This window comes from Anomaloglossus baeobatrachus, chromosome 11, assembly GCF_048569485.1.
Source record: "Anomaloglossus baeobatrachus isolate aAnoBae1 chromosome 11, aAnoBae1.hap1, whole genome shotgun sequence".
In the NCBI taxonomy this organism is placed as follows: domain Eukaryota; kingdom Metazoa; phylum Chordata; class Amphibia; order Anura; family Aromobatidae; genus Anomaloglossus; species Anomaloglossus baeobatrachus.
This window is the reverse complement of record NC_134363.1, coordinates 180,495,132-180,509,467: the sequence shown is the minus strand read 5'-3', so window position 1 is coordinate 180,509,467 and position 14,336 is coordinate 180,495,132. Positions and strand designations below refer to the sequence as shown.

Sequence of the window (14,336 nt, the reverse complement as noted above, 5' to 3'; positions counted from 1 at the left end):
ATTACAGCACTTAAAATGGCGGCAGCACATGCACGTTATTTTGACAGGATTTAGGCTGCCAAAATATGAGTTGTGAGTAGCTGTAGAAGCTTATCTCATGAGGTTATGATGATGAAAGGATGTATAGAAAAAATAGAAAAAAAAAAAATTATCCAAGGAGGATATAAGTATTCACAGAGCAGAGTGCAGATTTGCTGTATCTATGAGTGACTTCAGTTACTCACTGTTATGGCGTTTCTTTCTGTTTTAATTAATAACTTCACGGTGCCTTCATCAAATTTCTTGGGAAATGTCTCAAAACATTCTAGAGACCTTCCTAAATATAATTCCAGAGGTTATTGACCAAAAAATTTCCTTAAAATTTCTGAAATTAGTTGCTTTATCCTATGGCAGTAGGAGCCCTCCTCAGAGTGTTATGACGTCATTGCTAGCCCCGCCCACTCTGTTAAAGCCTTTTTGAGAGATTATGCAGCAGCTTTTCAGGATTAACACAAGTTGGGACAAGAATACAATTTTGATTCCAATTATAGAAATAGAGATCGGGGAAATGTTGATATTATAGCGGTATATGTCATTCCTGGTATTGTAGTGTTGCACAATCCCCCTGCAGAAATGCTCCTCTATATTCCAGTTATTAAGGCTGCTTTCACACTACGTCTTTTTAACATACGTCCTGAACGGTTTTTTGCTGCAAAAGCGGATCCTGCTTTTACAGCAAAAAATGCATGCAAACGCATGTCTTATTTTGCAGGATCCTGTCACTGGATGTTTAGGGGCGGGCATTGGAGTCATGTGATCGGGAGTGAGGGGAACTAAACGTGCCAGACTGGGAGCCGGCATCTGACAGCTGCGAGGCTTATAATCAAGGTAAACATCGGGTATACTTGCTTGGATACCCGATATTTACTTTGGTTACAAGCGTCTGCAGCTGCTAGGAGCCGGGCTCCCTGCACACGTTACCAACGTAAACATCGGGTAACTAAGATAAGTGGTTACCCGATATTTACCCTGGTTACGAGTGTCCGCAGCTCTCAGGTGGGGGAGAGGGAGGGGGAGAGACAGAGAGAGAGGGAGGAGAGAGAGGGGGAGAGGGACAGAGGGAGGAGAGAGATAGACTGATCACGGAGGCTGGCTTCTGGGCATGCTCAGTAGAGCAAGCAGGATCCTGCCTATCAGCACGCCAGCGTTCACATGCGTTTGCGTGCTGTTTAGTCAGGATCCAGCGATTTGCAGAAGTTGGACGCAGCTCAAAAACGCTACAAGTAGCGTTTTTGAAAGATGTTAAAAAACTGCAAGTCGCTGGATCCTCACTATAACGCACGCAAACGCAGGTGAACGCATGTTAACGCGAGTCCATTGCAAATGCATTGAAATGAAAACGCATTTGCACTGGATCCGTTTCTGCGTTAAAAAACGTTCAGGACGCATGTTAAAAAGACGTAGTGTGAAAGCAGCCTAAGTGATCGAGACAAAAGCAAAGACTTCTGCAGACAAAAAAATTGCCCAATAGTATCAAACACCGTCATTCCGTGTGGCCAAGAGAACACAACTGTTCCAACAATTGTGCATCCCAAATGGTTAAAAGCACCTCACCGATTCAATATGAGCAAAAGCAAAGCTCAGCTAAAAAAGAATAGATAGAGCCACAAACACAAAGAAGACCTCCGAAAAAATATATTAATGTTCTGTATGTGCAAAATGTCCATCAGTAAAATGCAAGACATAACAATCTGGTGTACTGAGCACTTAGTTTATGTGTTACACCGAGCAATATGTCGAGGCTTTAGTTGGAATACAGTATTTCCGAGCCACTCACTAGAATGAAGCTGGTGGAGTCACTGTTGACACTCTCTGGCCTCTGTACTGGGAGTATTCATCTTTTTTTACGACATGCACAAAAACGTGTTTCCCCACGTTGTTTTGCATGTCTCAAAAAGACGAATACTCCGAGTACAGAGGCCGGATCATTTAAGTGAGCGGCTTCGTCAGGACCATATCGGGGTTCCTTTTGGAATAAAGCTTTTTCTGCGTTCCGATGGAAACCCTGACGTAGAGCTCAGGTGGATATGGCGTTAACCTCTGCTCTATAATTGAATTTATAATTTATTAATCAACAACATGATAAGTGCAAAATATATCCGAAAACTCAAAATAACATTTCAGTCCCCAGACAGATGTGGACGGATAGTTCTCGCTTACATAGATGCCCCCTGAGCTGCAGGACAGCTGTAATTTTCTTTTGGGCTTGATTGGGCTTCTCCACCATCCAGACATTCCTGCGTTACAACTTTTCATCGATTTTTCTCTGTCATCCACGTCCGGGGAGGTTAGCTTCAGTGCCATGGGTTGTAAAGTTCTTCATTATGGTGAACACCGTGGACTAACAAACATCAAGATCTCTGGAGATGGACTTGTAGCCATGAGATTGATATTTTTCAACAATTTTGGTTCTCAAGTACTCAGACAGTTCTCTTCTTCTCTTTCTGTTCTCCATGCTATGTGTGGCACACATTTCAAAGATTGAGCCAACTTCTCCCCTTTTTATCTGGTTTCAGGTGTGATTTTCATATTGCCCACACCTGTTACTTGCCACAAATGAGTTTGAACAAGTGTCACCTGCTTGAAGCAAATTTGTTTACCCACAATTTTGGAAAGGTGGCACCAATTTTGTCTGGATCATTTTGGGGACTTTATGTGAAATTATTTCCAATTTGCCTTTCTCTCGATGTTTTTTGTGTTTTCTCAGTACACAAAGGAAATAAGCATGTGTATGAGAAATTTGCCATAATTTTCTGGGAAAAATATTTCATTTTTTTAGACAATTTCAAGGGTGCGAAAACTTTTGACCATGACTGTATGTACACTTGAGATCAAAATTAGAGAACACACAATTTCCTAAATGTTAACGTCATTGTGTCGTCCTATGTGATTATATCCTAACTTGAGGAAACTCGCAGTATTTTAAGCTTATTTCATAAATTGAATTTTTTGTAAAACACATAATAAAAATGTAAAATAGATAAATGTAAAAGAACATGGATCGAAATTAGTGAACAATTTCAGATCCCTGCAAGTTATTGGTGTTAATATGGCACCTAGTGCGAATTTCCTTAATTATCTGAGAAACTCTATGTAACCGGAAGCCTAACTAGAAGGTGGATTCTATCCTAATAGAAATGCAGTCAGACGAGGAAATAACATAATGGGCAAAAAGGTCCGGGCAGAATAAGGTCTAGATAGATCTAGCTGACAGTGACCGGTCAGAAAGTTTTGGACCACAAAAAACCCACAATCTTTAATTAGAATCATAAATATAATGAATATTCCAGATTGATGGTTCTCACCTGAAGCTCACATAGTAAGGTTTCTATATCACATCTATTCACATTCTGTTTTCTACTTTAATTGCTAAATTGTTGATATATATATTATTTTTTTTTATTGTTTTTGTGATGGAAAAGTGGATCATTACTGAAAAATTCTGAAGTTTATTGAAGAAAATCACAAACCATCAAAACTTTAACTGAGCTCTGCAGATCCTCTTCACGAAGAACCGGTGATCATGGCTTCCGATCCCCTCCTGGATTATACTGGCGAACTCCTTCAAGTCAAAGACCTTATAGAAAGTCACTTTTCCAATGGTGAAATAAGTTTTATAGAGGAAGGCGTGGGGGCTCCTTTAAAACTGCTGCATGACATCTTCTCCTCAGGTCTGTATGTGATGATAATTGATAGTTTTATGATTAGACGTGTATTTCTAAATACAAATCTGAGCGGACATACATGTGGACTCCTGGGGGGAATCAGGAGAAATGGCTGCCTCCCAAAGCAACATTTGGCCAGAATCTATCTCATGGGTCATTTCAGATTGAAATGACACAACTTACAATGGTGACATTTCCCCCACCCAAGGCTTGGCTGTCCCGAGTACTGTCTGGACATTGAAGGTCATACTCAGATAGCGTTACTGACCTAAGTGCCAGCCAATATCCAGATGTTCTCTTTGGCCATTCGTCCGCTATATACTCCAGGACAATGTAAGGGTTGGACATTTCTTGTTAGTTTAGGTGTACCAAGGTCTTCTGCTCTTCTCGGCCGGCAATGTCTTACAACCTCCGTTCCATTCCATGCTTGGCAATCCCTATTTCTCTTCTTTCTTACAGGCATCGTAAAAGGAGACAAATTGCTTAATGTGAGTGTTGGAGGGGTGCTCTTCCCAATCTTCTCAGCCAGCAATGTCTTCAAGAAGATATACGTAATGAACTTTACTGATTCCTGTGACATACACTTTAAGACATGGCTGGAGAAAAAGGAAGGAGCCACAGATTGGTCATTTGTTTCCAAACGAGTTTGTCAACTTGAAGGCAATGAGTACGTATGCTAAGTCTTGCTTAAAGGGGTTTTATATTACTATGATGTTGATGTGTGGGACACCAACTCTCCGTCATTCATTTGAATAGGAATGGATCTCCTGTACCTAGGAGTGGCCACTAAACTGTGTGCGGATCAGTGGTGTTGGACTTCAGTCAATGCTTTCATTTGGCCAATGCAGCTGATTGGTGGGGGTGCTCTTATTTTGATACACAGCCAAGATCAAGGCTGGGATGTCACCACTGTGGGTGGATCTGGATGTCATTACTCAGTGGGGGCTCTGGTTGTCACCACTGTGGGGGTGAGCTGGATTTCATTACATGGTGGGTGCTCTGGGTGTGACTCTCAGCTTTCTCAAAGATGAATGTGGGTCTCAAGATAAGAAATGTGGGGGACCACTGATTTAGATGATCTGAATATTCACTACCGGATAAACATACTCGGGTGTTACGGGAAGCAGAGGTAATTCTAAATATACTGTATTTGGTTTGTTTTAGAGATGGATGGCAAGAAAAAGAAGAGCAAGTGAGAAAAGCAATTGAAGGAGTCGTTAAATTTGACATTACCACTGGTTCTGTCGCTTCGGTCGTCGTACCACAAGTGGACTGTGTGATGTGTGCCTACTTGTTCAATACCATCTGCCACAATAAGGAAGATATCACAAGGAACCTGAAGATCCTGACCTCGTGGCTGAAAGTTGGGGGCTATTTGGTGTTTATGATTGCACTCAATATGAGCTTTTACCGGGTGGGCCAGCACAAGTTTGTTGCTCTGACAGTGGATGAAAAATTTGTGAAAGAGTCTGTGACTAAAGCAGGTTTTGTGATTGAGAAGGAGGAGGTGATCCCCACCTCAGTGGAGAGTGATATGGTTGATTATAAGAATCTATTGTTCTTGGTAGCTCGGAAAGAGAGAAGTCTCCTAAATCTGTAAGATCCGGGGAGTCAATAAATCATACGACGAGAGAAACAATAATAGAAAAATACATTTCCTTCAAAGGGTTGTAAATTGGAAGTTATGCTTTCAGATAAAAGCAATTTACTACTTTTTTTTTCTAATCTACAGTCATTTTTAAGATTTGGTGGAAGTGATGGTCGGTCTCCAAGGCATTGAGCTGTAAACAAGAAAAAAGTGCTACTATCTCAAGAATGGAGGCAAATTTTATCAAGCAGTAAATTGAAAATGTACTTTGTTTATGATCTCTTGATGGTTGGAGCTTTACTAATGTTCTACACTTTTTTAACATTGTAGTAACCAATAATTACTGACTAATATAGTTTAACCAAAAAAGAATAGTCTTATGGTCTGTTTTACATCAACTGACTTTGCAGAATTACCGCCGATCTGTATCACAATGACTTTTCTGATAGGAACCGGGGCTTCTAAGCTGTTCCTCAAGTTAGGGGGCCCTCAGCTATCCCTATTCTCAGGGATACTCCTAATGGTGGAGAGGCCCGAGTCACCTTCCTGGCTCTGGTCCTTACCAGTCTAATCTAATGCCCCAGAGAGGGATGGGACAGGAGTGTGTTAAATCCATAAAAAAGACAGACAAAGAAAAAAACAAAACTCTATCACACAAGAGGAGGCGAGTAATTGTCATAAAAAAGCCCACCATTGTAACAGGCATCCTGTTCTTGACATTGGTCATGGTCATGGGTAGAGTTTAGTTGTAACTCTCACTGCCGGGAATGGCAGCGAGTGAGAGTGGACCGCAGGGGGAACCCAGGCTTACCCTTTCATGGGAGTGGCTTAACTAAGCCAGAACACCAGTTGTCACTCCCAAGGCAGTAAGCAGGACTGTGGCAACTGAGCAAAGCAGGGAGATAGTAGGACGGGTACAAGCAGGACAAGCGGGGCAGGCTGGATGGGCACAGGCAGGACAAGTGGGGCTGGCAGGACAAAATGGCAGAACAGGAACACAGTCTGGATTGGGAACAGGCAAGACGGATACTGGCAGGTGCAGAACTTCCAGCACGGGTCATCAGGCTCAGGTCACCAGGCAAGGGACATCAGGCACAAGACATTGGACTCAGGTGCAGCTGGGGTGGCTGAGACAGACTGGACGACAGATGCAGGCGGGTACAGACACAGGTACAGGATAAAGGCAGGGATGGACTCAGGTACAGGACACAGGCTGGCATGGACACAGGTACAGGATACAGGCAGGTACAGACACAAGTGCAGGATTCGGACTGGTACTAGGGAACAGACAAGCACAGACATGACAGGTCCAGGTGTTAGGGTGAACTCTTAACCAGAGATCACTAGCTGCCTACTGCCTGGCCGAATTGATATGGGCCAAGTGCATGCATAAAAGAATTCACACCAGACACAGTCGGATATGAAGTCTCTTCTTGGTCACAGTAAAGATGGCAGCCAAAAACAGACTGAGGAGACTCATGTGTCCTCTTGATATAGGCTAGGGGCGTACACAAGTTCAGATATGCCCATTTAGTGGAACAGTTCATGGGCTAGCGAATGGGGAGATCCGTGTTGCTGTTGATGGGTGGGTCTGACCAGTGGATGAAACCATGACGATGGGAGGGACGTCATTTAGTGGATCCATGCTGATGGTTTGGTCTGTGGTGTCATCTGATCTGTGGGTTGGTCTTCTAGCTTGACCAGGGGTCTTCCCTTATATAGTGGTCTTCTTTCATCTGGACATTCCTTGCATTCCAAGCAAGGTGTGGATAACAGGAAATGGCGGCCATCTTTATATCTGTGTCATGTATATGATCTGAAACCTAAATTATGTAAGGCAAATCGACATATTTCCCACAATCCCTTGTCAAGAGGTTAATTAAGTATTTGATAGAAAGGTCCTCCTCAACACAGGAACACAGACAAGAAAAGCACAGCAGAGTGGAACTGGTGGCATGCAGGACTTGTGCTGAAGGCTGGGAGACCAGAGCAGACAGGCAGGCCCAACACACAGGCTAGGATTAGAATCCTAATGAATTGCTCTGGCCTCTCCCATGAAGGGAAAGAGCCTTAAATACCTGGTGCCTTGCAATGATAGGCTGAGGACACCTTAGCAAGTTGCGCAAGCATCCTCATAAAAGGTCAGGAAGCATGCGTGTGCACCCCCTAGGCTGGAGGCCAGGAAACTCCACACAGCATGCACAGGGTCTGGGGTCTAGGCAGGAGCTGAGGACCATAAACATGTGGTATCCATGGGGAGGGAGCGAGCAGGGAACCACATTACACGTGGATGGCAATGTTGGGGGGACACAGAAGACCATGCGACACGTGGGTAGCCATGTAAGTAGAGAATCGTGTAGCACGAGGATGGTCGTGTGGGAGTGCAGAGGACCATGCGCCATGTGGGCAGCCATGCACAACTGCACATCACGTGGATGGTTATGCAGGAACGAGGAGCGTAGTGCAGGCACACTAGGGAAGCCGGTGATACAGTATCCCCCCTTCTCACCCCCTTTCTGAAGGCCTAAAAGAAAAAAAAACAAAAGAAAAAAGGGTATTCCATCGGCCAGTCGTCGATTGCAGGGATTCGGGAATGAGTCCAGCTGTTCAAGGGGGAGCTGCCCTCAATCAGAGGAGTCCATAGCCAGAGCAAGCTGTAATGCCGGGGATGGCGGCAAGCGGGAGTGGACCCACTGGACCATAGGAGAAGCCCAGGATTACCCTTTCATGGAAGGGGCTTAACTAAGCACCTGTCGCAAGACAGAACGCCAGGTGCCACTCCCAGGGCAGTAACCAGGACTGTGGCAGCAAAGTGGAGCAGGGAGACAGCAGGACCAGGGACAGGTAACGGACAGGCACAGGCACAGGCAGGACAAGTGGGGCTGGCAGGATAGGTACGGACACAGGTAGGACAAACAGAGCAGAACAGGATCACAGTCTGGATGGGGAACAAGCAGGATGTGTACTGGCAGTTGCAGAACATCCGGCAGGGTCATCATGTTCAGGTCACCAGACAAAGGACATCGGGCACGGGTGCAGCCGGGACAGGACATTTGGTGGAACTCTCGTCATCAGGGTCCAGGTCATCAGGCGCAGATCACCAGGCATGGGACATCAGGCAAAGGACATCGGACACAGGTGTAGCCAGGACGACTGAGGCAGACAGGACTACAGATGCAGGTGGGTACAGACCCAGGTACAGGATACTGGTAGGTACAGACACAAGTGCAAGATTCGGGCTGGTACCAGGGAAGAGACAGGAACAGACAGGAATACTGACAAGACTGGCACGGCAGAGCAGAACTGGTTGCAAGCAGGACTGCTGCTGGAGACTAGAAGACCAGAGCAGACAAGCAGGACCAATACTCAGGTTAGGATTAGAATCCTAATGCATTGCTCTAGCCCCTCCCATGACTGGGGACACCTTAGCAAGGAGCGCATGCTTCCTCATAAAAGGACAGGAAGCATGCGTGTGTGCCCCCCTGGCTGGAGGCCATGAAACCCAGCACAGCATACACAGGGCTTGGAGCCTAGGCAGGAGCTGAGAACCACAAATATATGAGCATCCACGGGTGGCCAAGCTGGGGATGGCAATGAAGGGACGCAGAGGACCACGCGACACATGTGTGGACTTGTGGAGTAACCCCAGACATCCGGAAAGTGGAAGATCTCACTCTTTCGGTGCCCCACGTACGGAGCGCCAGGTGTTGAGGACGATGAGACTCAAGCGGTCTTTCGGGATCTGACTGATGTTCCAAATTATAATGTCAAGAGTGCACATGAGGCTAAAATAACGGACTACGAGTCAGTTATAACTATCACCATGACAGACGCCAACTGAAACTTTATTCTTAGACAAAGTCTTTATAGGACTAGGAAGTAAAGGGTGTAGACAAAAGTATAGTCCAATCAAGTATCGCAGGTCGGGGCTCAAGACGTATAGGAATTTGCATAGTCTCTGCTGGATTGGTCAGTCCAAACATCAGGAATTCTCCTTTGTTCATCATCTTGGGTGCAGACAGGATGTGGCAGCAATCTTCAAGTTACATGTGTGTAATACTTATATATGTTCTGAGGATTTCGATAGCGTTAGGGCAATGACAACCAGAGACGAGTTCCTGGTACAAGATGTTTTATAATATGTAACCACGGTAGATACACAACGGAAAACACAGCAGTACAAATACACAAAATACCTTTCCGAAACGGAGCGAAGGGAATTCCCGGGGCCACGCACCGGACTCCCCCAGGGAGACCACCAGAGCGAACCCCTATACAGGGACTGTCTGGCAATCACCCCGGAAGGCCTAAATGCGCCGCAGCCGGGACACAAGGGGCAAGCGGTAAAAGTCCAGGAGTGTCCGTACGGAATGATTGTCCAGAGTGGTTACGAACCAGAGAGAACCGGGCAGAGTGCTGACCGAAGATGGCAGACGGAATCCGGGCACAGCTTAGAGAAACCGGGTAAGGTCCAGAGTCGGTCGGTCGGTAGTCTTTAGGAGGATCCAAAGGCAATCAGGATTAGCAGCAGCAAAGCAGGAGCACACAGCAAGCAGTATACTCAGGCACTGGACTAGGCTTAGAGGCGGCCTTTTAAGCAGCTGGACAGGAAGTAGGGCAACAGAACAGTAAACTCCATGTTAACCGAGGGCAAGCTCATTCAAAAGAGAACTGGAAAACCTGGAAACCTGACAATGTGCTTATATATATTGTATTAAGGAAAAAACACTGAATATGCAATGTATATATATATATATATATATATATATATATGTTAGTAAGAAACAAAAGCATGCATAAATATGTGTGTTAGTTTACATTTACTAAACTATATACCTGAGTCTATGAAATGGCTGAATTAAGTATTTTTGGTTATTTAATTCTTATCCCCAACATGGCCATTCAAGTAAGCAGAGAACCGCACAGCACGATGATGGTCGTGCAGGAGTGCAGAGTACCACGCGCCATGTGGGCAGCCATGCGAGTATGCAGAGGACGCACTGCACGAGGATGGTCATGCAGGAAAGAGCAGGGAGCAAGGACATTGCGAGCTAGGGAAGCTGGCGCTATATTGGCTTATCCATTCTGCGGAATCTTCTCTTCATTGTGAACTACATAGAAAAGCAAATTCAATGACTTCTTCAACAATTGTGCATGTTTTATTTCCAAATTGTCCATCTCATTGGCATAACTGAAAGATCAAATGCATAATTTACACCTCCACTTCCTTCTAGGTATAGATGGGACTCCTGGCCAAAGCTGCAACACACAGGGTACACTGGGGAAATTATACAGTGGAGGGCCCTGGATTTAGGGAGAGGGGAGTGGGGTCACTTCCTAACATTCACTTGAGGCTAATCGTTACATTCTCTAATGTCCCTATATGAGGCCTTCCCCCCTATCGCCAATCATGTGCCTAGAGCCTCGCTGGCCCTGAACTCACCATGACTAGTGATGGCCAGCGAAATTCTAATCTCTCCCCTGCAATAAGACAACACGAGGTAGATAAGACAACAGGTGGGGAATGACACAACAATCAATGCTCCAATGTTTCTTCAAGCGGAAGCTTTGCAGTTGGAATTGTAGCAAGATCACAGGTCTGCAGAGACAAGTTCCTTCAACATTGACGGTATGAGTATGAGCTATAGCCGGCATAGGGAGCAGTGAGGAGAGGATACTTGAAGGTATAATTAAAAATGTCAGCTCAAGACACAAACAATAAGCCATCACTGAACCCTAGATGCTGAAAAATGAGAACGCTGCTGGTCTTGGAACACAGCAACAAAAGCGCAATTCTTTTTTTTGACAAATTTCTCAATTTGTTTTTCACCACTTAGATAAAAGTAAAGCTATGCATTGTATCTACGAACTCGTACTGACATGGGGAATCATACTGCTAGCTCAGTTTTACAATAGAGTGAACATGGCAAATAAAAAGACAAAACATTTTGGAATTGCGTTGTTTTTTTTTTGCAATTCCATTGTCCTTGGAATTTTCTCATTTTTCAGTACACTATGTGGTAGTATGAATGGTGTTGTTCAAAATTACAACTAATCCTGAAAAAAACACGCCCTCATATGCCTATATTGACAGAAAAATAAAAAAAGTTATGGCTCTATGGAGGGAAAAACCAAAATTGGAAAATCGCCGGGTGGTGAACCGTAAATAGGCCAAAGAAATTCATCATATTGAAATATGCCAGGCTACTTGCAAAATCTGACGTACAGCGCAGCCCAATCCAGGGAGAAGAGCGCAACATCACCAATCCTCACTGCAGCGCCCCAGACTAGATCTCTCTGCATCTAGTGATGTCATCAGTCCTTACCACACCTCCTTCAGACTAGATCTCTCTGCACCTAGTGATGTCATCAGTCCTTACCACACCTCCTTCAGACTAGATCTCTCTGCATCTAGTGATGTCATCAGTCCTTACCACACCTCCTTCAGACTAGATCTCTCTGCACCTAGTGATGTCATCAGTCCTTACCACACCTCCTTCAGACTAGATCTCTCTGCATCTAGTGATGTCATCAGTCCTTACCACACCTCCTTCAGACTAGATCTCTCTGCACCTAGTTATGTCATCAGTCCTTACCCCACCTCCTTCAGACTAGATCTCTCTCCACCTAGTGATGTCATCAGTCCTTACCCCACCTCCTTCAGACTAGATCTCTCTCCACCTAGTGATGTCATCAGTCCTCACTAGAGATGAGCGAACCGGTCCCGGTTCGGCTCGAGGTCGGTTTGCCGAACGGAGGTCCCGTTCGAGTTCGGTTCGTCGAACGTTCGACGAACCGAACTCGAACCGCATAGGAAACAATGGCAGGCATTCACAAATACATAAAACCACCTAGAAAACACCCTCAAAGGTGTCCAAAAGGTGACAAACAACTCACAACACAACACAAACACATGGGAAAGTGACAAGGACATATACTCATGCGAAAACAAAAGAGCAGGACAAGGAAAAAGAGGAGGACACACAGATATAGGCATGGCACGCCCTTCTAAAATCATGTAAAACACCGCAAGGTGACTCCAAGCGTAGTCTCCCTTTTTTTCCAAAAATTGGGCCCCACACACACCCACCCATTCAGTGGCAGCAGTTGTGCCCCAGTTGTACACTTCACAGCTAGATTTGCATCAAGCACATTCAAAAATACGCCATAATTAACCGTCCCCAGGATGACACCGGGGTAGGTAGCAAAGTCTTTCCTGATCCCAGCTCTGTTCATCTTGGCTCCTTTTTAAAAACACAGCAAGCAAGGGTTACTCCAAGCGGAGTCTCCTTTTTTTTCCAAAAATTGGGCCCCACACACACCCACCCATTCAGTGGCAGCACTTGTGCCCCAGTTGTACACTTCACAGCTAGATTTGCATCAAGCACATTCAAAAATACGCCATAATTAACCGTCCCCAGCATGACATCGGGGTAGGTAGCAAAGTCTTTGCTGAACCATGACTTGTTCATCTTGGCTCCTTTTAAAAACAATGTAAGCAAGGGTTACTCCAAGCGGAGTCTCCCTTTTTTAAAAAAATTGGGCCACACAGACACCCCATCAGTGGTGGCACTTGTGCCCTAGTTACAAACAGGATGTTTTGATTTGCATCAAGCACATTCCAAATCCACAAGCATTTACTCTCCCCAGGATGACACAGGGGTAGTAAATTCCTTCTGGATCCATGACTTGTTCATTTTGATGAACGTCAGTCTGTCCACATTGTCACTGGACAGACGCGTGCGCTTATCTGTCAGCACACACCCAGCAGCACTGAAGACACGTTCAGAGACAACGCTGGCAGCTGGACACGACAAAATCTCAAAGGCGTAAGTTGAGAGCTCTGGCCATTTTTCTAGATTTGAAGCCCAAAATGAGCAAGGCTCCAGTTGCAAAGTCATGGCATCGATGTTCATTTGGAGATACTCCTGTATCATCCTCTCCAGCCATTGACTATGTGTCAGACTTGTTGTCTCTGGTGTCCTTGCAAAGGACAGTCTAAAAAAATTATGAAAAGATTCCATAAAATTGCTGTTACCAGCACCAGATACGGTGCTACTGGTACGGGTAGACTGCTGAAGATGACGAGACCGTCCCATGTTTGTCAAGTTACAACTGGGAGATTCACTCCCTGCACCTGCACGGTTGTTTGGTGGAAAAGCCGAGCTAAGATCGAGTAACAGCTTCTGCTGATACTCCTGCATACGTGCGTCCCTTTCTATGGCTGGAATTATGTCACAAAATTTGGACTTGTACCGGGGATCTAATAGTGTGGCAAGCCAGTAGTCATCATCACTTCTAATTTTGACAATACGAGGGTCATGTTGGAGGTAGTGCAGCAAGAAGGCGCTCATGTGTCTTGCGCGGCTATGCGGACCAAGTCCACGCTGTGTTTGTGGCATAGAGGTGCTAACCGTTCTTTCTTCCTCTGACATCTCCCCCCAACCTCTTTCAACTGAAATTTGACCAAGGTCTCCCTCATCCGCTGAGTCTTCCATGTCCATGGATAGTTCGTCCTCCATTTCTTCATGTTCTCCTGCACCTTCCTCAACATCTCGCCTGCTACCATGCGCCCTTGTTGATCCCCGTCTTCCATGGTCCCATGCCTGCCGCCTTGGTGATGATGAATGTCTGGACCTTGGTGATGTTGTTGTGTCTTGTGCATATGAATCCTCCTGTAGTTCATCCCCTTCCTGTTGTCCCACCCCCTGACTCCGAATAGTGTTTAGCGTTTGCTCCAGCATGTAAATGACTGGAATTGTCATGCTGATAATGGCATTGTCAGCGCTAAACATATTCGTCGCCATGTCGAAACTGTATAGAAGGGTGCATAGGTCCTTGATCTGAGACCACTCCATCAGGGTGATCTGCCCCACCTCTGCATCTCGTTGGCCCAGGCTATACGTCATGACGTATTGCACCAGGGCTCGACGGTGCTGCCACAGTCGCTGTAACATGTGGAGAGTCGAATTCCAGCATGTCGGAACATCGCATTTCAGGTGATGAACCGGCAGGCCGAATGACTTCTGGAGCGATGGAAGTCG

General features: G+C 45.4%; 2 protein-coding genes across 3 annotated transcripts in view; both read left to right on the top strand.

The window, feature by feature from the left end:
• The window catches only part of LOC142256190 (indolethylamine N-methyltransferase-like), an 82,650-nt gene that overhangs the window by 47,794 nt on the left and 20,520 nt on the right, over positions 1–14,336 (top strand). The window lies entirely within an intron of this gene.
• Positions 3,563–5,602, top strand: LOC142256676 (nicotinamide N-methyltransferase-like). Its single transcript, XM_075328497.1, has 3 exons — positions 3,563–3,710; positions 4,164–4,371; positions 4,869–5,602. The coding sequence occupies exons 1-3, from the start codon at positions 3,563–3,565 to the stop codon at positions 5,302–5,304; spliced, it is 792 nt and encodes a 263-aa protein (XP_075184612.1). The 3' UTR covers positions 5,305–5,602.

Coding starts and splice junctions, on each gene's coding strand:
- LOC142256676 (XM_075328497.1), top strand. CDS start 3,563: ATGGCTTCCGATCCCCTCCTGGATTATACTGGCGAACTCCTTCAAGTC. Junction 3,711..4,163: donor GCATGACATCTTCTCCTCAG/GTCTGTATGTGA, acceptor TCTTTCTTACAG/GCATCGTAAAAGGAGACAAA. Junction 4,372..4,868: donor TGTCAACTTGAAGGCAATGA/GTACGTATGCTA, acceptor GGTTTGTTTTAG/AGATGGATGGCAAGAAAAAG.